Source organism: Pseudochaenichthys georgianus, chromosome 17 (genome assembly GCF_902827115.2).
Source record: "Pseudochaenichthys georgianus chromosome 17, fPseGeo1.2, whole genome shotgun sequence".
NCBI classification, from domain to species: Eukaryota; Metazoa; Chordata; class Actinopteri; order Perciformes; family Channichthyidae; genus Pseudochaenichthys; species Pseudochaenichthys georgianus.
Genome location: NC_047519.1, coordinates 21,256,788 through 21,280,885, shown reverse-complemented (window position 1 = coordinate 21,280,885; position 24,098 = coordinate 21,256,788). Strand labels below are relative to the sequence as shown.

General features: G+C 40.9%; 1 protein-coding gene across 1 annotated transcript; it reads right to left on the bottom strand.

The window, feature by feature from the left end:
* Positions 1–9,585: 9,585 nt before the first annotated feature.
* On the bottom strand, positions 9,586–23,870 carry LOC117462808 (fizzy-related protein homolog). Its single transcript, XM_034105137.2, has 14 exons — positions 23,650–23,870; positions 22,377–22,450; positions 20,632–20,760; positions 20,381–20,444; positions 19,145–19,275; positions 18,977–19,062; positions 18,703–18,886; positions 14,983–15,048; positions 14,008–14,110; positions 13,688–13,872; positions 13,345–13,578; positions 11,613–11,717; positions 11,136–11,228; positions 9,586–11,027 (listed from the first exon to the last, which is right to left on the bottom strand). The coding sequence occupies exons 2-14, from the start codon at positions 22,443–22,445 to the stop codon at positions 10,986–10,988; spliced, it is 1,491 nt and encodes a 496-aa protein (XP_033961028.1). The 5' UTR covers positions 22,446–22,450; positions 23,650–23,870; the 3' UTR covers positions 9,586–10,985.
* Between the last annotated feature and the right edge of the window lie 228 nt (positions 23,871–24,098).

Here is a 24,098-nt window from a genome sequence, read left to right as displayed (position 1 = left end):
CACATTTGATCAGATGATTGTACTGGCTGAGGTTATCCTAAAGGGCTTATCCTATGTAATGGTAAACTACATTTCATTCATAATACAAATCTCTCCAGTATTATTTGTATTTACATATTGCTGATATGTTGGCCTATTGACCCATTTAGAATGTGAAGAGCATTATAGTTACTATAAAAGTGGGCCCTATGTCTGTAATGACTATGTAACCTAAATTATTCTTCTCTTTATACGATTACTTTATCTGATAGACATCTTTCCTTGACCTCTCAAGGAAGAAACACATTATTTAAATAAAATTGACACATAATACCAAGTGTGAATTAAAACCATTAAGGAACAACAAACTAATCAAATACAAGTTAGGACCAGATGTTGAAAAATACATAATAAAAACAAATAAAGAGTAAGAATGAAATAACATCTAAATTAGGACTTACTAGAGGCGCTTTGACTAGGTTCCGAAATTGTACTCCTAGTAAAAATGAGTTACCTGTCTTCCTCATCTAGCTCAACAACAAAATAAACAAGATATGATTAAAAGAAAACTGGCAACTACACATTACATAATAAGTGTAACTTAAATAAAAACAATCAGTGATGTAGCCTAACTCACAAGATAACTGCCTTTGTCTTACAGCCTAATATATTCTGATTCCTCATTTGTTTTCTATAGTAAATCATTCTGATAGGCTGTACATTCAACATATTTTCCCTATTTTCTGTAATCAGCAATTATTTGTCCTACAGTATTGTAAATGATTTATAATCAACAGAAAGAGGTAAGAGATAACCCTGCTTAGATATTTCTAATTATTCAATGCCAAGCACAATCTGCCATGAGGTGGAGCGTATGTCTGATAACAGGTTTGATCCGTGTCTGCTCATCAAATGTCAGCCGCGCTTTGATGCAGCAAACATATCCTTCCTGATTCTGCTCCTCCTCACCACACATGCAGCCACATGCTGACGGCTCTCCCTCCCCCAGAGTCCCTCCGAGGTGCCATGGGTGCTGCTGACGGCTGCCAGTACAGACAGCGGGGGGACAGTTGGCATACCATCACGCCGGCTGTGTGCCCAGATAGTAATCACAACGAGGAGGGAGTACATGCATTACACAAGGTCTGTGATCTCCACAATGTGTCTGATGCAATGTGTCACCTGTTGTGCACTTCCTTTTACACATCCATGACTCTTTTTATAGCCTTTCCCTTCTTTGTGAAACCATCTGCCTGGGGCTCTTGGCAACTGCTGCCATTTTTCAGACACAATCATTATGAACTCAAGTGTCTTTGGCAGAGGAAACCATTTCTTCCTACAAGGTCGTATAAGCTTTACTTTTTAATTCAGGATTCAAAGCACTTCATGTGTACTGGTTGTGGCTGGGTTGTGAGATGCTGTCCACTGCCTGTGGGGGGCAGGAGTGTTTGGGGGCCCAAAAGGCTGGACAACGACACGTGTTGTTCCTTTGATTCATATATTTATTAAGAGAACAACAATAGGCCAGAACAAAGCCAGAGTGTATTATACAATGATCAGATTCACTGCAGACTCCCTCAGTAGTGTTTCATGTATAGAGCCTCTTTCAAGAGGAAAACGATGAACATGTTTATGTTCTGGGATGAAAACCAAATATAAATGAATCACCTTTTAATTTCTCCAGCAAACCGCTGAGAGCTGTGGGAGCTCTGTGAGCTCTGTGAAGGAGACGTCTGAATGCAGAACATCTATACACACATATATGAAGGCTTGGTAAGAGTATCCTCCGCTCAATTTTTTCTGCGAGTTGCATTATTACAGGACCTTCATCTGAAACCTTGAAACTTTGTCTGCATTCTTATTGGCCAATAAACAAATGCACTTGACTCTTTTGTGTTGCTTAGCAACACAAGCCAGTCCCTGGTTTTTATATATGAAAAACCAGCATGCCTCCAATCTGGAGACTTACAGGGAGCAGTGTGAATGAGACCAGCCACGATGCATATTTAATTAAAAGCATGCACGCTTTTCTGATTGAAGGAGGCTGTAAGCATTGTCACTTATTAACACAAGATAGAGACAAAATTGATTTGTTCACGTTTATTGTCAGTGAGATGATTTATAGTCAGTGAGATAAAGATGATTCATCATTCAAATACATGTTGGTATCAGGTAAGCTGAGACAATATTAAAGTGCATTATCTAGTCACATTTAAAGTAATAATATAGTGTTTTTTATTATAAATGTTGCTTTTTGCATTTGAGGTGGGGCTGACTTACTGTTGTAAGCATTCTGCTGCCATGCGTAACAAACATGGGATCTTGTCAGGTCATTCATGCAGGTATCCTGAGGGAGGGAGAGGCAGATAGATTATGTGTGGTGTGTTTTCATTTTTTTTAATATCTGAAGCCTCAAGCCTTTTCCACCATTTTCATCGAATGCTTTTAAATCCCCCTTTTCTCAGAAATAATTCTGCTCACCTTCCCTACTTTTTATGTATTTAAGCACAGCTGGTATAATCTGATGTAACGATGAAGCATCTTGATTTGAAGCATTTTAATTGCACATCTTTGTTACATTTTCTCCTCTTGTGACTACATTATCAGTTTCCCCCCCGCACTGGAGCAGAGAGCAGGACATATCTTACTTCTTAGTGGCTTTGGATTTAAATTGCTCAGATCTGTTTTGATATAATACAAAGCTCATAAAAGGCCTGGCTGTTATAAAAAGCAAAAAACATACAAAACATGAACTGAAGAAACTGATGAAGCTATACAGGCATGCTACTGTCCATTACAGTGACTGAGGCCACTGCTGGGGTCCACAGGGCTTTGGACCCTTCCTATACATGGTCCACTTGTATTTCAACCCTAAGTGTTGCACATATAGCGTTATAGGTAAAGCTTTCTGGCAGCAGGCCATCTCATCTGAGGAGTAATAATTGAGAGGAGAATAGTGTGTAGAGACACAAGAACAGGAGAGACCAGAGTGCTTTTTTCCTTTGGGTATTTTTTCTCTGGGATCTCCTCCGCACGGTGTGGCTCATATGTGTTTATTCAATGTTGTCACGTTGGTGCTGATGTGATCAAATTCAGGAACAAACGAAAACGGTTTATTAGCAAGTTTTATTTTATCAACATAAAAGCTATAAATAACATCCAATGCAGATTCAATATGAAACATTTAAATGAACACTTGGGTAGCATAATTGGAAAAAAGTGGAATCAAAGATTGGAAAGGAAGTTAAATACTGGGATATTATTTAGTCTGTTAAAAATATATTGCGTATGCCATCATGAAAGTTGTTCCCCTAGGTTTTTGAGCAATTTTTATTGTACATGATTCAGTTTCATTTGCACCCTGCTTAAACAATGCTTTTGATAGCAGCTTGTTGTGTAATGTTGGTGCTTATTAATGTCCAGTCACATAGGGGCATGCAGGCAGGGATGAATCAATCATTTCTTTTTTGTTCAAGTTGAATAAACAGGAAACTGAGTAACAATACCAACATTGAGACATGAATACATTCTGATTTGAAGCTGACGTGGACTGAAGAGCTCTGCTTGTGCTGAGAGGGAGACTGGGACTTGTTGTTCATTGATCAGCATCACAACAAAATCACTAGTCTTCCACTCAGCACCACCAACACTTTGCCAAAACATCCTCTCAGTTCCTTTTGAAGCTCCACACCCACCGCCTCTTTCAATCTGCAATAAAAGAAGGAGAGTTGTAACACCATAGGAACTCAAAATACTTTAATTCGCTGTTAAACATGATGTATTTGCATTTGTGACTCAGAGTGTCAGAGCATTTCAGGGTATGCGTGTGCCACAAGTGTTGCACAACACCCGACCCCCGACCAGTGGTGTGGTGACAGGTTTTGAACTTCAGATGCCGGAGATGGAAACACCACATTGGTTCTCATCTCTGTTTTCCCCTCAACCCGTTTCTCTCTGAAGTCTGTTGACATTCCATCCTTCCTTTGTTGTTGTAATGCCAACCTTTCAGCTCCTCTCAAAAAGGGAGACAGGAGGAGGAGGAGGAGGAAGAGGAGGAGGAGGAGGAGGAGGAGGAGGAGGAGGAGGAGGAGGAGGAGGAGGAGGAGGAGGAGGATCACAGCACAGCACTTAGAATAAACGCTGTTCCCCATATGCAATAAACATAAACCCTAAATTACACACCATTTAGATTGACAAAATGGAAACAAAGTGATGTGTGTTTCCTTTCCAATTAACCACATTTGGACTGAAAGAGAAAAAGAGACAGACAGATTGTCCTGCATCTCCAATATGTTTTCTGAGCTGGTAGCTATGCAACAAGACTGGGAGTCAGTGGAAGAGGGGGATGGGAAGATGGGGACAGTTTAGTGAGAGGAAGGAAGGGAGGGAGGGAAGGAAGCAAGGAAGGAGGGAGGGAAGAGGGGGGGTGGGGGTCCTTGAGTGTAAACTAGAAAAAATGTGTTGCTGAGCAGAGACAACACTTATACACCAAGATAAGACCCCAGGATAGAGAGTCAATCATCTCCACCAGAGTCCTTTTTATAGTATTAATTAAAAACAAATTACTTAATTTGTGTTGCGTTTGCATGCTCATATTTAATCCTCTGCCGCTCACAAATCGTCCATTTAGTTTCCAGGCAGCAGGGCTATTTGAATTCTGACCATTAGGCTGTGTTAATATTCACCAGACATGTCAGCACGATTTCAAACACGAGCTATAAATGCGATGAATAAACCTGATATTCCGTCCAGCTATAGAGACATGAGTCCAGCCCTCGATGTGAGAGCTGTCCAGTGTGTCGGTGCTGAATGACGCCCTACTTTCCTTCACGTCCATCTCCTCCTCAGCATCTCGCTTCGATTCCGGCCCGGGGGAAAAAAAACATGCCACCTGTTGCTGCAGCGAAGTTTTCTCTCAGGAGGTTGTAAAGCCAAAAGACCTCTGATATCTGTTATATATAATGAGCAGCGACCCTGCTCCCTAATGTAAAGAAGGTTATGTATATATTTTCTCTCTCTCAAATCACGGCAACATGACGACATGATAAATATTTTCTCCCCCAGGCGAGGCAGGAAGAGGAGGAAGGGGATGTCATTACATTTCCCGTAGACGCAGATGATTTTATTGCTTTTTTCTTTTTGGCTCCACCATTTGTTGTTCAAATCCTGAAGTGCAACAGAAAAAAAGACAGATATTGTGGAGCGAAAACACATGACAAACATATACATTCACAGGAAATAAATAGCGTATTGCATTCACAGGACAAAGGCTGGAAGTGCTGAACTCACCGACGGAAACAACAGGTGACGCCGACATAATGCTATGCAGCGTGGGCTGGATGAGGAGCCAGGGCTGCGTCTCTCTCGCTGCTGGAGCCACGATCTGAGGCTCTGCCCCCACCCCCCCTCCCCCCGGAGCTCCACGTAATGCTCATCATGATGTTACCGGGGAGGCTGGAGGAAGATGGATCAGCGTGTTTTATATACGTCTGCTGCCCGGAGAAGACAAGGAGGAGGCGGGACGAGTTGGAGTGACGACTGCGAGGGGAGGCCAATTGAAGTGGATTAATTGTTGTCTTCTTCCCCTCAAAACCTTGTTAAGGGTGCGGCCAAAAACCAGCAGCCAAATTACATTTATGAAGGTTAAAGGTGCCTATGAATTTAAACACGTTGGGTGTTAGGATACATGTCGGTGGAACACCTGGGTTTCTAGGGTTGATAGCTGTTGGGTTAAATCAATGCACGTAATTGAATTGACACACATTCGTAACACACAGACCCCCAAAAGAAAACCTGGAATAAAACTGAATTCATTTGTCCCAAAGTGCATAACACCAAGAACCTGTGGTGAGGAGCTCAGGTGTAATTGAATTAAACCTGAACTGTGCAGATCAAGATTATGCATCAAATTAATTGGTGAGGGAAACAACAAGAGGAGAATGTTACATAGGGCTGTGGAAATTGTAAATGGTAAAATTAATTGCTTTGGAAGAAAATACTGGGCTGAATACAATTTCATTTATCCTTCTGCACGGATATACATTTACACACAGTTGTACATGTTTCTAGTGTGTTCAGTCAAGCTGCAAGTCCTGTTTTGTTGATATATTTCACTGGTTGTTTGATTTTAGCTCACATAAAACACAACGAGCATACACAGTCCCCACACTAATAATGGTAAAAACTTAAAATGACAAAAGTCAATAAGAAAACCATTATGGATAAAATTATAATATAAATAGACAACACAGGCAATTCCCATGGGAACGTGATCAGCCGCACAAGCTATAATGGGGTTTTTAAACATTTCGTAGACATGAAACCATAAAATCCGAGGACCCACTTATAATTGTAACACAGGTTAATACGCTTACTACCATTAGTACTCCTAAATGCAATTTTAAAAAAAATGTATTCTATTTTTTTCAACCTAAATAATGCAAACAAATTATGGAAAATGACTGATACACTGCCAGGGACCTCACAAATCAGTACAGAGTCTAATTGACAATAACAACACACTTGTCCTGGTTCTGGTACTCGTCCACATTTCAGAAAGGGAGCAATATGAAGGTTGTTTCGCAGGTAAGAAGACTCCTGAAAAGTCTTGTATCACCTTTTTTCTTTTGTAGCTGAATGGTGAAAATGTGGGAAGGGGTCAGCTATCACAAACTGATCTGTCAGTTGTAGACCAAACGACTGTGTCTCTCAAAGAGGTCAGAACAGAGAGTGTTGGGGGATGATTATCATTATAAGCAGCTCCTGTCGTGAATTGTCTTTAAATTACTGAATAGTCCAAATCACACTGCTGCTTACTTTGGTGACCTTCTTGGCAGTTAATTGTAGGCTGGTAGGATGCAAGAAAGGGATTGCAAGAAATATATAACTGTTATAAATGTAAGAGTTTGGTTTTAGTATCATTAGTATAAAATGATGGGATTTGTTTCCAGTACAGCAATGAGTGTGAAGCTTAGCAGTATTGTCAGTCAGCAGACGTGTTTGTGGTCCTTTTGTGCTTCGGTATGAATTTTGAACATGTTTGGTAATGATTTTCCTAACAATATCACTGTTACAAGAAAATAAAAAAACTGTCACAATGAATGAATGAGTTGAAAACCAATGCAACACATCCTGGTCATAATTGCATGTGAGACTCATGTTAACATTTTAGTCTGAATTTTACAGTTCCATCTAACAACTGTTTTTTATTTAACTTTAAAGAATATCCAAAATGATTTTCAAATTATCTTCACAAGTAACCAAAGCCACTGGATGTTTTGAAATTGTGTTGTCGATATTCAATTTAAAGTGACATGCACAGAAAAGCAAGAAACCCTTCATATTTTCAGAGCTGTACTGAGCATTTTATTTGCTAAAACTGCACTTATTTTGTATAAATCAGTCATCACAGCAGGGCTCAATTTGAGGACGGTCTAACTATCATTTTCAATTTCATTTGCTAAGGAATTAACAAGGACACATTGACAGGGATGTTTCCTGCTACCTTTAGGGCCCTGTGTGACATTTTACCAACATCTTCAAAAGCCTCAAGACAATCAGACTCAACTGAACCTTCATGTTGTCCTGTTGTGCTCTTTTCCACCTATTTATGTCAAAGCATCTTCTCTGAAACCTGCTTTTTGACAGCTCGACAGGCTGTGGATGAACATCCTATCGATCCCCCAGTTTATGAATGCAAAGCTGCTGCTTTAGTGAGAGACTAGTGTGTTTGTGAATAAGGCACGTGACCCTCTCTGTGCTCTGACAACATTACCAAAAAGAAGCCTGGGTGGCTGCAGCCATTAGATGTCACAAAAGCCTTGTTCCTTTGATACCTCTGTAGGCCGGTTATCAATACAACTCAAGAGTCTGGCTTAGGGAGGAACCTGGGGGAAGATCTGCTCTCTGTTTTGTCGGGCTTTAGTTGTATAACGAACATCGCACTCTGTGCCTCTTGATGGAAACATCAGGAGGTAGGATTATGCATATTAGCAATCCCCCTCTCTGTCCTCCCCTCTGCTTTCAGGGCTTAATGTTAACATCTGCCCACCGAGAGCCACAGATGAGCTGGAAGACTGTGTTGAATGTCTTCCATTCAGATGATTTATCTGATCACTATAATGGACTATGCACGTTATTTAGATGACATTATAATGGAGTCTACGGGGACAAAGGCTCCGGCTCTCTGGTGTTGACGAAAGAAGCTGAGTCACAACACCTGATTTTCATACAAAAATATTTTACAAAAAAAATCCTTCCTTCTTTGAAGTCACTGAATTACCAGTTGTGTTTTCAGTCCAGCTTGTTAGTAGTTAGCCAGTGTTCAGTAATATTTTCTGAATTCTATCAAAAATGTAAATTATAGCAAAACCACAGGAGCCGAATCCTTTGAGATCCCCCGTCTCTTACACCCTTCAGCTGTTTTTTACACTGAAGGAAATCCATGTGCTGCCTAAATGTGTGTAAAGTGGGTTTGGATGGACCCCGGGCACAAGCAGAGGTGTAGGAGCTTTGGGAGGCAGTGAACATTCATTAGTTGTTATGCTCTGGGTGAAAAACATGTTTGTGTGGGCTGGATATGACAAAACAAAATGCAGACTTTTAGGGAACTAGGTAAGGCCACAGGGTGTTTTTTTAATTTGAAAGCTCTCGTTCTAAAAACTTGTTGTTACATCTGTGTGTATAATTTAGTCTAAAATTAAACCGGATACATTCCTCATAGCTTGTTAAAAAGAGTCAACATTACTGTCAGGATTTTAGACCTGATCCTGATCCTCACCCTCAAGGTGGTTGAGGTTGGTTGTTTGGGTGTGGTAGCAGCAGAGCAGCGTCTGCTCCAAGGATGGCTCCCTCTGGTGTTCACTTGGACAATGTAGATACCTGAGAAGCAATCTGAAAGGAGACACAATGAAGGAAAACCGCAGTAATTGAAGACAGATTCATCTGCGCAATCTGGTAATGGTGAACTATGCGGTATGGCTTTTGAAATCTCCAGATCTCATCGCCTCACAGAAGAATGCTTTTTTTAACGCTCTTGAAATACAGAGGAAATATGGCATAATTCAAATAATCCTTTTTCTGTTTGTCAACAATGCCAAAAAATGCCAACACCATTTTAATTGACTTTAGTCTGCGAGTACTGCCTGTGATTTCTCTGTGTGGCATTTAGCCCAGAGTCCATTTGTTCTAATAAAGATTAAAAAACATGTCACAAATGTATTTATTTTTCTTTATGAAAAGGCTAGGCACTGAAGTTATTGTTAAATATGTTACTAGTAATAAACAATGAATATGTTAAAGACTATATTTAGCTGCATAAAGACCATCAGTTCTAGTGAGTTTAATTGAGTTGTTGTAATTAACAGAAAATAATTCAAATAACTTGCATGCATGGTAATGAAGTCACCCATGTTTAGCTCATTCATGTGTTTCGGAGAACGCGTTATCAGGCCCGTGCTGCACACCTAACACTTGTTGGTAGAATCAATTCATTGATCTGGAACACGCCTGGGCTAGAAAGCCTGATAACAATGGAACCGCTTCTTTAACTTCAGAAGACTTAATAGTCTGCCCTCATGGTATTGGAGAAAACAACAACAACAGCAATTAAGATATAAGATATGATCTTTTAATTGTTGATTATCTCTCAGTACAGAAATATTTATTTTTTAACATTCTTTCTGTAATTCAAGTTGGCAGCATTGTCTTGATTTTGAAGTGGCATAAAAACAAATTTCAACTTCCCCCGGGTGACATTAGTAAACAAACATGCCATTTCTGTACAATAACCTTTTCACAACACAAATAAATAGCATTTGTTTAAATGTGGCGCACTTGTTGACTCAAACATTCAAACGGAGAAAAAAAAAAAATACGATTTAAAATTGGGAGAAAATGTTGCAATGATATGAAATCTATTTTTTTCAGATAAAAAAACAAAAACCCGTTGAATTGCTCGACACAGAAATGGTCTCAAGTAGCAAAAGAGAATTGCCCCAAGCTTGAATATTTTAGACACCGTGCAAAGTAGCAGCAGTCCCAAATGTTAAGCTGTGTGCTTTTTTTTTTAATAAACTACACTGATGAGCCGATGTGTTTTCATTTGAACTTCCCTTGCCTGATTTTCCATTTAAGACCCTAAAAAACAAGATGGGTAAAACACTTCCGCACAAGTCAAATTAAAATCCTCAAATTGTCATGTGAATTAGTTGTATAGGCAACTGTTCTTATTTACAGTGTTACCAAATAGTAATTTTTTCTAAGATGCACCTTAGACCACTTTGAGATTTCTCACGAGAGAAATAATGAGCCAATACTGCTAAGTATAATTAGACTAAATTAACTTGGTGTAAGATTTTAAAAAAGAAGATCAGACCCAGTTGTTCAATCCTTGTTGACCATTAAGTTTTCCAGACAGGAATTTGTAATCGGTTACCGTCTACATTAAACATTATTGCCGCAGTAAAATAAAAAAAAGACAAGCTTGGATTTTTCTGCAAACATGAAGAAAGCCAAACACACAGCAAAGATCAGAACAAATCTGCCAGCCTAGTTACAAACAAACTAGCAGGGTAATATTTAAAACTTTAAAATAAAAACAGAGAATAAAATAAATAAGACAGTCAAAAGGACAAACTCAAATTAAAAAGGACAAACTCAATATTTGGCAGGTAAGCACAACGTCAGTCTGTAAACAAACATAATTACATGGGGAGAGAAACCCCCCCCCCGAAGTCCCCCTCGTCATCAGGGATCACTGGTCTGATGGAGGAGGAAGTGGCTTTATCATTCAGGAGGAAGTGGAACACTGTACGAACGCGTCTCCTCTGCCCTCCACACTCACGCTGTGCATCTCTCCATCTTCTTCTCCCAGCTACAACCTGGCTAATTAACAAAGGGCAGTCGAGGGGGGGCCATCTGTAGACCACCGAGGAGAATGCTCAAAGAAGGGGCCCGTTTACAGCTCCGTACATGCAAACATAAAATCCCTTCTCCGCTTTTGCTTACTACCGGATCCTGGTGAAGAGGTTCAGCACCGACACAGATTCCTAAAAGAGGGAGGAGATAGAGGAAGGAGGTGAGACAAAGAGCAATGGGAAAAGACTCAAATAAAGATGGGAGGATGTTACCTCAACGTAAAGTGAGAAAATAAATACCTTAGTGGATCTCATCTTGCTAAAGACGTTCCAGAAGCGAAGTGTTTCATCTCCAGCTCCTGTCACTATGGCCTCCCCGTCAGGAGACATGGCCTGCACATAAACTCATTATTACACACTGAAGAGACAGCATCATAAAACAATAAGAAGTCATGGTAATCAGTGGTATTTGTTTTGTGTTTAGCTCCATTCTTGTGGGAATCCTTTCACATTAGCAAAAACATCCAGGCATGTTATGGTCATTGTTCATTCTTCTCCGAGATTTGCACTTGTAAACAAAGGGGAATCACAATACTTCATTAGAAAATGTCTCTTTGTATTAATAGTTTTAGGTAGTACACATATTTCGGTCCCCTCCTGTCTATCTTTTATTTATTTATTATTTAAATGTACCCTTGTTTTTGGCTTCAGTTGGACAGAACATAGGATAATGTTCTCAAAAAAGACATTATAAATGCACACAGTAAATATACTAACCAGGTAGAGTACTCTGTAGGAATGTCCAGTTAGTTTGGCCACTTGAGTTAGAGAGGGATACTTCCACACCAGGATCTGGTTCTGGGAATAACCATGTGTGCTGACCTGCAGGGAAGAAACGTGCTTTAATACATATTCATCTCAGATCCTTTCGGAAGGAGATTCACAAATACAATACCTACCAAGAGAAACCTTGGTTTGGTTCAGAGTTACAGGAGTGTAGGGCTAAACCTAAGGGTGCATACCGGTTCCAGGTATTACCGAAATACCGGTTTCTGGCGGCTACGGTATACCGTAGCGAAATCAGATCCGGTTTTCGATACTTTAAAAAAAAAAAAAAAAAAAGTATATAAAAGTGAGGCGTAATATCCTTAAACTCGCGCCCAAACCGTCGGAATTACGATGTCAATTTCGCCGTGAAACTCCGCAAACGAGTCACTTTAGAAAATCTAAAGTGTGGCTGCATATGACTGCCAGTCTGAATGGTGGGGTCTGTAAACACTGCCAGTCTGAATGGTGGGGTCTGTAACCACTGCCAGTCTGAATGGTGGGGTCTGTAAACACTGCCAGTCTGAATGGTGGGGTCTGTAACCACTGCCAGTCTGAATGGTGGGGTCTGTAACCACTGCCAGTCTGAATGGTGGGGTCTGTAACCACTGCCAGTCTGAATGGTGGGGTCTGTAACCACTGCCAGTCTGAATGGTGGGGTCTGTAACAACTGCCAGTCTGAATGGTGGGGTCTGTAACCACTGCCAGTCTGAATGGTGGGGTCTGTAACCACTGCAAGAAGTTTATTTCTGGGAAAGGTGGCAACACATCCAATCTCCAACCAATGCTATCTCGTATTGGCAACCAAGTAAGTACCTTTGTGTTCAGGGAAGCAGCGTGCCAAGCGAGAGAGTGTTCAGTTAGGTAGGTGATATCCTATGCTGTGAAAGGGCCCGTTTGGATCCAGAGAGCAGATATCCTCATCTTCTTGAAGATGAATGCACAAAACTGAACTGTGATGGGATTTGTTTTCTTTCATCAGGCAAATGTTGATTTTAATGATGCTATTTGTTTTATGTGCAATGCCGAGATCTCATGATCCTTTATGTGTTCTCTGGTCAGTCGAATCTCAGGTTGAATATTGGTTATACTGGTGCTATTTTCTTTTTCCATTGACAAGATGTACTATTCACGCCTGATGGTTGTTATAAATGATATTGCAGAATATTTTTCTTCATAGATAACGTGTTTTTCATTGTTTGTTCAGTGCTAAAAGGTCCAAGTCCCACAATTGAATTTAATATTCATTTGACATGTTAACTATATCATAAAGCGCTTCATGGGATTAATTGCGGGATGATAACATTTTCCCTTATGCAACATTAAAAGTATCACGATATGTATCCGTTGAGTATCGGTATTGTTCAGTGGTATCGGTATCGTAAAAAAGTCAACGATATGCAACCCTAGCTAAACCAAATCTTCAAAGCTTCATCTATAATATATCTTCATTTTTTCTTTATTATGTTTATACGTCAAATTTGTGCACAAGTTCAGCCAAAGATTAGGTTAGAATTTGTAATCCAACAACATCATAATTACATGTATGCATCATGACATATTTTTTAGGGGTCATGGCATTATGATAATTCGACAAGAGACATACAATTCTAATAAATAACATTTGGTACAGCGCTACAGTATCTATCTGCCTGCCTGTCTAACACAGCTCCAGGTGACTCACCAGCTCGTTGGTGTGCTTGGACCAGGCCAGGTTGCAGACCTGCGAGCCGGTGTCGGTGCACTGTAAGGGCTGGCCGGTCAGAGTGTTCCAGAAGCGGATGCATCGGTCGGCGGTGCCCCCCCCGGAGGCCAGCAGGCCGTGCTGGTGGGGGGACCAGGCGATGGCCTTCACTGCAGCCAAGTGCTCCGTGTACTGCTGCACCGGGAGGACACTGGAGTGGTTCCACACCAGTAACTACAGCGAGCCGGACGAAATGAAGAGGGGAGATTAGATGTTTGATGAAAAAGAGTCACCTGATACTGATGTGTGGATCACAAACAGGTTAGATTCTCCGTCTACATACCTTGTTGTCATTTCCCCCCGAGGCTAGCAGCTGGTGGTCTGTGCTCCACTTGAGCCCGCACACTTCCTGTCTGTGTCCTTGGAGACGGCGCTCTGACTGGAGAGGGGGGGCTCTGATGTCCCGCTGCAGGATTACCCGGTCTCGGCTCCCTGACGACAGCTGATCTGCATTCCATGCCAACGCACCTGACAAACAAAGAATGAATTGAAGGGAAGATGATTCACCGAATGTAAGAGGATTTAAAAAAATGTGTGAAAAGTACGAAGGTTGTTATATTTTACAGCACTTTCCTCCTACATCACTCCAGCTAGTCAACTCACCCACTCTGGCTGTGTGTCCTTCTAGTACGGAGAGCTTCTTCCCTGCTGCCGCATCCCAGATCTGTACATAGCCTTTATGAGTCCCCACCGCCACCAGGTTGCCCTAAAAATAGAGAGCACACTTTGAATATCACACACACACATATCAAAGGAGTGAGACGCACTTACAAAAAACAGGCACACCAAAAGACAATTTGCATCTTCACTGAACTGTCTAATAACATCCCTTTTTCATGATGGAACTCTGTCAGCTCGATCTGAGGGTATAAGAAAGCGTTGTACCCTCTAATTCAATTTGTCTGGACATGTGTGAACATAGCCATTGCACTCAAGTGGGACGGCAGTCTCGGCTTGCTTCCACCTAAACTGTGGAGTGGTTTGTTAGCAGTCAAAACCCAATCGACCCTTCCATTCTAAACAACTTGACCAGCAAAGATGATCTAATTGAGGTTAACCGATGCCCTTTCTATCAGAAGAGCAAGTGTTTTGTGGTGTCAGAGCTAATCTCTGAGGCATCACGTCTACTAATAAGATGCTTTAGGACATTGTTCAGCAGTCACAGTACAAATGCTCACTGAAACTGGATATGTTGTTCGCTGGAATGAAAATAACTAGCGTTACATGCTGCCTGTGCTCCATGATAAAAGTGGAAATAATAAAAGAGAGGAGAAAGTTGGAGTCAAATCTTCCCAGTAACATTTCAGACCAAGGAGAGAACAGCTAGGATGGCATTTGTGTACACCTTTTGCACTGCCCTTGAATTTTGCTGTGTCAACATAAAATAACTGATGGGCAAAATATACAAAAGTTATAAAATTACTCAATGGGAACAAAGCAAACAAAGTGCAGGTCTAAAAACCCTAACCTGAGTAACTCTGTGATTGACCAGTGAACATTCAAATTGAGTTTTGGTGAGCAGTTTCTACTATTAGTACAGATGTAGGTTTTGTTTATATTGATGTTGGAGAAACTCACCCTTTCCGACCAGCCCACTGATGTTACAGAATCTCCTTCCACAGAAAGGTCACATAGACGTGTCACCTAAAAAGACAGGGAGGAAAGAAATATAGATTAACATTATGCCAAGCGGCAGTTTGGGTACATCATAAGACTAGTGCCCCTTTCACACCAGCGCCTTTTCAGCTCCGGCTCGGAGCAAGAGCCTGAAAAGCGCCGGGTTTTCCTGTTCACACCGCAGCGGCGCCGGCTCTTAGCTCCGGAATCCGCTTCATTTCCAGCTCCAAAAAATTGTCGGTCCAGAGGCAAGAGCTTTGGAGCTAAGAGGCGACGTCGCTTACGTCTCTCTTACGTCGAGGCGTGCAGGAAACTAAACCCACCTCCCCTGAACATGGGTCGACTGTTATGCCTGCCTACAAGCAGTAGTGCCTATAAGCACACTTTATAAAGTCAGGCAACACTAACCAGGCTTCGTGTGATTCTGTTTATTTGTGCCTTACTTTGACCATCCGTTCACTGTTATCGATCATTGTGGAGAGAGGCAGACGTGTTGTTTTGTATTATTGCAGCTATCGGATGCAAGTAGTCAGTTTAGCTTCGGTTGCTATGCCAATATCACCCGTTTTATACCAGAGAAACTTTCATAACAGCGTTGTGATACCAAACAGTGTCAATTCAGACTGACACACATTCACTTAGGCTAAGGGGAACTGGGGATATGCATCAGCTGCTTGTGTGAGTCGGACAGTGAATACTTTAGAGCGGCCGCTGCAGTGTGAGCTAACCGGGAGCTAACGGGAGAATAAACTCCCGTGGAAGAGCAGCCAATACTGCAGTGGTCGGTAAATGCTGCAGAAACACATTAATAAACAATGAACCACGGCACTCTGGAGAAAAGTATAAGGTTGGAGAAGTCGTTATTCAATTTATTCTGGCTTCGTGTGATTAAAAGCAACACGATCATCGACCCGACGCAGTTGTTGTTGTGAGCTGCCATTGGGGGGCAAATCAGCGATGTAAACGGTGACGTCATGACGCAGCAAGGGCAGCTCTGGGGCGCCAGTGGGCGGTGTGCACAGAGCAGGAGCTGAAAAGGGAAACCGGAGCTGAACCAGAAAAGCTCCCGCTCGGAGCTAGAAACTGAAAAGCGCTGGTGTGAAAGCCGCATTATAAGTAAACCTGTGATAAACACTGGGTTCTTACACCTTTTCCAAAGTCAAATTCATGCACTTTTCAAGGTGCTTTTTCAAGCATCTTACAGCTGTTGTAAATTACATATTTATAATATACACATACTTATACTCAAATGATTATTTCCCTACCTCACATTAAATCAGATGTTCTTTATGCTATAAACAACCAAATGTGTGTTTCATGATAGCATTCTACACGAGGATGAAAAATTAAAGAAAATAAAACTAAGTTTAATATTTCAAAATTAGTGATCTGTACGTAGACTGGGCCTCCCATATAACCTGGCTGAGCCAATATAAAACAATCAGCCAAATAACTTTTCAATACATTATTGATTACTATTTTGAGGTACTTTTAGGTTGGCCGTAAACATAAGTCTGAGGTACATGGTGTACTTTTACTCCACTACATGTATTTATTAATACCTTCAGTTACTTTACAGATGTGGATGAATGATGTGAAATATAATCAAGTGTTAAATCAGACTGTAGTTCCACCTGGAGTAAATTCACAAGCTACCCTGCAGTCTACAAAGTAATTCAAACTAGCTGCACCTTCACCAGCTTTGAGAACACTTTCATGATCAATCATTATAAAACATATCATATATATTATTCTGAGATGGACCAATCTGCACAATGACTACTTTTATTCAACTATATTTTGATAACACTTTTCTACTTTTACTTGTTTCCCCGGTACACAAACGCAAAAATACACAAACACACTCGCGAGCTTCCCCCAGACCAGTAATACAAACGAAAATGTGTCTTCGGGTCAATGTGACTGATTTCGATAGAGCAAGTCACATTTGGTTTAGGCACGAAACATACTACCAGTAGAAATACATTGCTTGTAAAAATCGCTCTGTGTCGAATCAATAGATTATATTTCGTGACTGTTAGGGATTCATTTTGTCTTACTCCTAGGAGTCTAACCTTTTCTGTGTGTTGACGTTTACGACCAACCCTGAGTCTGTTATCTGTCTTAAGGAATGGGAAGTCTCAGCTATTGTTGACATTACCAGTTTTATGGCCTGACCTATCGGTCACAGAGGGTTTTAGGACTGTGAGAACGCTGGCTTCTAAGCACCACAGACAAGTGATTCAGTATTTACAGATGTTGGTGATATCTGCAGTGTTCCCAGGTGTTTACGCACCATCCCCCAATATGTGGATTAACTCTCTGTAAACTAGTTAAAAGGGCTATTGGAGAGAGAGAGGCTGGTCAGATTTGACATGGCAATCCACCCGTGCAGTCAGAATCTCTGGCTGTGTGATTTGTGATGAGAATTTCTCCGGCCGATACTTGTAATAAACACCAGTGTTTGACATCAAAGCTCCAACTCTCCTCGTGTCTCCCTGAGTCATGACTCTCCATTGCTGCAGAAGTTTCCCTTACAGTGACTATAACACAAAATGCCGTGAGTGCTTCATCCTCTGAACACCACAGGATGGCGACTCACATAACATAGGTACGCTCCTCTGAAATGATTGTCCCCTGTAATTATTATTATCCCTCAATCGAGTTCGCTATTCAGCTCGCTAACGTTAGCTTAAACAAACGTAACATGCAACGTTAGCCTAATCTAAAATGCTCTACTACAGCGTACCTTTCATGTGGCTCGTCAGCGCAGACTCTCCCATCGTTATTTGTTGCAAACTTTGCAGGAGGCTACGTGGGCTTGACCCTCGTCTTAGCCATGGCTTGTATTTGTCTTCTGCTAGCCAACGCTCGTTGAAACGGCAACCTCCTGGCACACAGTCATCTATCACTCATCAGAATGCCCAGGTCACACGTAACAAAAACACTTGCAGGTCGCGCGCATAGCGCGGGAAGGCCGGAGCGGAGCTGTTTTATGTAAAAGCGAAGCAATTAAGCGCGCTCCGACTTTTTTATTTTCTTTTAATCTAAAAAGCGAAGTAAAGCATTTACAATTTCAAGCACTTTATCCCAAATTGAAGCACCATTCCCAAAATTCAAGCACTTTTCAAACCTTGAAAACACCTCGTACAATTTCAAGCATTTTCAAGGATTTCCAGCACCTGTACGAACCCTGTAAACAACAAGTTACAAATAATGTGCAACATAAAACGGTAGCGTATGTGGATGTTGGGATGACGAAAACCGGTCAATTGAGCAAAGAGAAGAGCAAAGTGTCTAAGCAACCGAGACTGACAGACTACTGCATGCAAGGTGGAATACAGATAGCTAGTGTGTATGAGCGGGGCAATACTGTCTGCTTTGAGCTCCATGAAAACAGTTTTTTTCAAGATTTGATGCAATTATGGCGGCTATGAGGAAGGAGATAAGTGGCTGTGCTGAGTGAGTCTCGCAGGCAGAGTTACGGATAGCAAACGCAGAGGACGACGTAGCAAGATTTCAAGCTAAGGTACACACGCTAGAGTCAAAAAGCAAAACCCTGGAGGATAAACTCCCGGACCAGGAAACCAGTAGCTACACAGAAAAAGAGTAAAGACATTTCCATGATAATCGCCATTGCTTTGCTCAAAGCTTGAGTAATCAGATCACACACACACACACCTGGCTGGTGCAGGCACTCCACAGGTACACACAGGTTCCCAGCCCAACACTGAGCACATTCAGAGAGGACCAGTCCACTAGGTTGAGGTAGAAGTCGTCCTGAAGCTCTGGAGCATCCAGGACTTTGAAAGGAATTTTGGATATTTTTCGCGTAGGCTTCCTTGGCGAACGCAGCAGTTTCTGGCTGCAAACACAATCACGTAAGTTATATGAGTCTACATTCGAAGATTTTTGAAAATTACATTTGTGGAAGGAGATGGAAAAGTTACGTTACCTGTTGCTACTGACAGGTGATAGAGAATATGGAGAGACTGTGTTTCCATCCTCTTCTGGCAGAGCCCTCTTAGCACTTACAGAATACTAAAAAAAACAGACGGATGATTACTGATGCAGGAAAAACTTTAACAGAATTATAGGTTAGAGCGATAATAACTATGTTTACACTAAAAAGGCTTCTCTTGGCAGGTGTAGATGGCTGCAGACGGCGGTCTTCTGACTGGGGGTCCTGGACTTTCTCGATGCCCGCTCCGAGCAGCTCGTTCTTCAGCAGAGCCGAGTAAGCCAGACCGTCCGCTGAAGGCAGAGGAGGAGACAGAGGGGAAATCAAACCTGGCTGTTGGAATGATTAAGTTCAAACACTGTGCTCCCTCTGCAACATCTCTATAGATCAGGGAGAATTCTTCACAAAGCTTTGTTTCCCCCTTATCTCCAGTTTCCATGAGCCCGTCGAGGCTTAGAAAACAAGAGAAGGTCAAATCATCATTTGACTGGAGCAGACAGAGATACCTCAAGGAATAGGCTGAAAAAGGGTTGGACTCACACCAGATGTACACCGTTTGTGAAAAGCGGTATCAAATATTTTCTTTGTAGAACGAACTATACTGAAATGCAGTTTTTTTCAGAGCACATAACAATTGACTGATAATTAATCTGCAGCAATTTTGATGATCAAGTAGTAGTTAGAGTAATGTTTGTAGAGTAACAATGGCAAAAACAAAATCAATGTTTTTATAGGATTTCTAATTCTTCTTATACTATTATAGTAAATTGAATATACTTGGGTTTTGGGATGTTGTACAAAACAATGAATGTTAGTTTAAGGCACACAAAAATACACTATAAAAGGGTCAAACTTGTTTTGTAAAACAGTCAACAAACATTATATTGTACTTTAAATATATTGCATTATTATTATTATTATTATTATACAGAAACGGGTTTATTGCCAGGTAGGTTCACACGTACGTACGAGGAATTTGACTTGATGTCGTGGTGCATACATAAAATCTAAAACTTTATACATGTTTTTTACTAGGAAAATGATAATGCTTCCTAACAGGGGAGGATTTTGCGTAATAATTGTCTCATCTCTTGCAGTTACGAGTTCATGAGGAAGAACCTGATATTCTATCGAACTGAAATCCACAGGCTAACTGGCAAGGTAAGACCTGTCTCAGCAGCATCTACTCATTTAAAAAAATGTACTACTACTACTAGTTTGGGTCCGTTGTTAAGTCTATGTAAACTGTGAACAAAGAAAAGCAGAATATTTCATGATGAGGAGCTATTATCAAAAGTAGTAAATAATTACAAATAAAATACTGCAAGTGTAACATAATCTGTTATTATATAAATATGTCCCATGACTTGTTTCTGGATATAAAGGTGGAGTGATTACCTTTGTTGCTGTCTGTTGTGCCGTCTTTGGTTTTTCTGTTTTGATTGTGCGACTTTTCAATTTCCTACATCAGAAATTGGAATAGATAAACAATCACTCAAAGCCAAGATAATCAATAGTAAAACGTTACAGAAAATGTGTTTTCTTAAAAGCTACAATCAACACTTGTTCTTCGTTGTGTGTTCTGTTAAGAGCCACTGTTCTTTTGGTAGAAAAGACAGTGAGTCCTGGTGGTATGTCAGCAGACTCACATTGATGCGGTGGAAGTTGACACTCCAGTTGGCTCCAGCCCGGGAGGGAATGAAGCGATCGCCATGCTTGCTGGGGGAGGACAGGGGGGAGCTGGTGGGTGTCAGAGCTCGCACTGCTCCTACTGCTTTCTACACAAGATGGGAGAGGAGAAATCATTTTCTGACTGGAGGCCAAACAACACAGGATCATTGAGGTGGCAGATAGGGCATTTGTCTGAGGTGTTAACAACAGGCATCATTCACAAAACCCAGTCATTTGGCCGGGGAGGTCTTGTTTTCACTCAACACTCGTGACATCGTCAAAAGAAAGAGACTGGCCTGTTAAACAGTTTATTCTTCCGACACATGGAGGGTAACAACCTCTCCGCCCCCATCTTAAGTCTTTTGCTGGTTAATAACCCACTCTGGGCGGGACTACCTATAGTAAAGATACTGATCTAATCACACTAGTCAGTGTTTCCCCTACCATTTACTTGGAGGGGCGCTGCGCCCCGCCAACGGAGCCCCGCCAACGGAGCCCCGCGCCCCTCCTGAAACTCAAGGTGTATATATATATATACACACAGTGGGGCAAAAAAGTATTTAGTCAGCCACCAATTGTGCAAGTTCTCCCACTTAAAAAGATGAGAGGCCTGTAATTTTCATCCTAGGTATACCTCAACTATGAGAGACAAAATGAGAAAAAAAAATCATCCAGAAAATCACATTGTCTGATTTTTAAAGAATTTATTTGCAAATTATGGTGGAAAATAAGTATTTGGTCAATAACAAAAGTTAATCTCAATACTTTGTTATATACCCTTTGTTGGCAATGACAGAGGTCAAACGTTTTCTGTAAGTCTTCACAAGGTTTTCACACACTGTTGCTGGTATTTTGGCCCATTCCTCCATGCAGATCTACTCTAGAGCAGTGATGTTTTGGGGCTGTCGCTGGGCAACACGGACTTTCAACTCCCTCCAAAGAGGTTCTATGGGGTTGAGATCTGGAGACTGGCTAGGCCACTCCAGGACCTTGAAATGCTTCTTACGAAGCCACTCCTTCGTTGCCCGGGCGGTGTGTTTGGGATCATTGTCATGCTGAAAGACCCAGCCATGTTTCATCTTCAATGCCCTTGCTGATGGAAGGAGGTTGTCACTCAAAATCTCACGATACATGGCCCCATTCATTCTTTCCTTTACACGGATCAGTCGTCCTGGTCCCTTTGCAGAAAAACAGCCCCAAAGCATGATGTTTCCACCCCCATGTTTCACAGTAGGTATGGTGTTCTTTGGATGCAACTCAGCATTCTTTCTCCTCCAAACACGTCTAGTTGAGTTTTTACCAAAAAGTTCTATTTTGGTTTCATCTGACCATATGACATTCTCCCAATCCTCTTCTGGATCATCTAAATGCTCTCTAGCAAACTTCAGACGGGCCTGCAGGATTTGAGTCCTTGATTTCCTGGATTATTTCCCCCCATTCTGTCTCTCATAGTTGAAGTGTACCTAGGATGAAAATTACAGGCCTCTCATCTTTTTAAGTGGGAGAACTTGCACAATTGGTGGCTGACTAAATACTTTTTTGCCCCACTGTATATCACCAAATTGCAACTAATCTATATCCACTGTCACTTGAAACACTGCTAGTGATACTAGTCAAGACTCTAAGCCTTGGCTAAATTAGATGCTTTGTGTTTGTTTTTTAGTAAAACATTTTTCAAGAGGAAACACAGCTCCTTATGTACAAGTGTGTATCGTTAACTTACTATGGGGCTTGCGTTCTCATTCTGAATGTTGATCTGCCTGAGCAGCCTGCACTCATAGTCCTGGTCCATGATGCCTGAGAAGAGGATAAGACTGATCAGCAATACATTCATACAACAGTTTCCTGAATGCACATGTCAGATGACAGGTCAGTTACTGTCGCTCGTAACTTCCTTACTACTTCTCAGTTCTTCTGGCACTGACAGATACGTGTCTTTAACTCACAAATGACTGTTGAGCAATGTTAGATATTTCGTTTTTGACTCGTTTTAGAAAATCGTGAAACACTCTTATTGCAATTTTCAATTGAACATGGTGATGACTTGCCCACCAATAGTACAAGATGTTACATTTTTAAAACAGAAAAGCAGCAAAGGTTAATTATATTGGACGATGGAACCAGCTAATGTTTGGCATTTTGCTTGTTAAGTTAATTCAGAACAAACAGTTCATGGTGAAATCCTTGACAATAAAATCTAATTTTAATTGATTATCAAAATCGAAAAAGATTAACTGTAGATCGAATAATTGATAAGTAGATACATTGCAAATCTGTAGTGTAACTTTATATGTTTTGACATGACACAATGATAGTTTCATATACATTTACTAATCGACCAGGGAAGGTTTTTCTGAGGAACCATGTCCTTCAATAATGTGGCTAAATGTTTCACACAAATCAAAGAAGTCCCTGCTTTGTTGTCAAGTATTACATTGGGTTATATGTAAAAACAACAACAATTATTCAGTTGACATTACATTTAACTTGATTATACTGTAAAAACACATGTAACAGCCTAGAGTGAGTATTCCTTGCGATAATGATATGGCATGGAACATACATCGACACGATTAATAAAATCTATTGTTAACCTCCAGTGCCTTCATTTAGAATATTCTTAAACTAGCTAAAGACATATTATAGTAACAGTGCATGTGAACAGCTGGAGGTGGGTTCAGTCCTCTGCTCATAACACTTACATTATCTTTGTGAACACTAACGTTAGCAACATATAACATTAGTTAGCTGTAAAACCTTCAACACTGAAGTATTTGATTCCTGGTTTCGACTCGCAAAAAACACAATCACGGCAGTTAACGCTGATCTGTAATCATGACCCTAAAATTATTTAAACAACGTAAATGAAACGATCAAACATACAGACCTATGCTAATGCTAGCCCAGCTGGCTGAAGTAACGTTAAAACGCTAAGCTAGCTGTCCGGCTAATGTATTAGCAACATTGTTCGTTCACAGTCCACTTTTGTAACCTACCGAGCCCCGATGAACGCTTCCCGTTACCCGCCGTTGAGTTGTTTTTCTTAGCGGTGTTAAATCCAGTTGAAATGTGTTGTTTTTATGTGTTTAACTCTTTAAAACAGAGCCTGCAAAATACAATTGTTTTCTTTTGCCGAGCGTTCAATTTGGCCTCGCTAAGCATCACGGGAAAAAATGTGACGTAGCTATTTTTTGAATCACACATTTGCGTTGCTAAGGAAACGTGTCACACTACCTCCCATATCTTCAGCAGAAGAGAAACAATAAAAAACAGAAGATACATTTATAATAAAGCTCCTTATCAGTCATTTCTTCATAGCTCTAAACATATATTTGCATAGTCCATTGTCTTTTTATCCATTGCCTTTTAAGTGCAAGCAATAGGCCTACATGTTAACTATTTATTGATTTAACAATATGCACGTCTTGTCAAACCAGCAGTGATA

Bases quoted from the DNA above. Each gene is read 5' to 3' on its own strand.
- LOC117462808 (XM_034105137.2), bottom strand. From the start codon at position 22,445: ATGGACCAGGACTATGAGTGCAGGCTGCTCAGGCAGATCAACATTCAG. The intron at 18,887-18,976 runs GTAACGTAACTT...TTGTGTTTGCAG, and splicing joins TCACCTGTCAGTAGCAACAG to CCAGAAACTGCTGCGTTCGC. The intron at 11,028-11,135 runs GTATTTATTTTC...TCCCTCTTTTAG, and splicing joins GCAAGATGAGATCCACTAAG to GAATCTGTGTCGGTGCTGAA.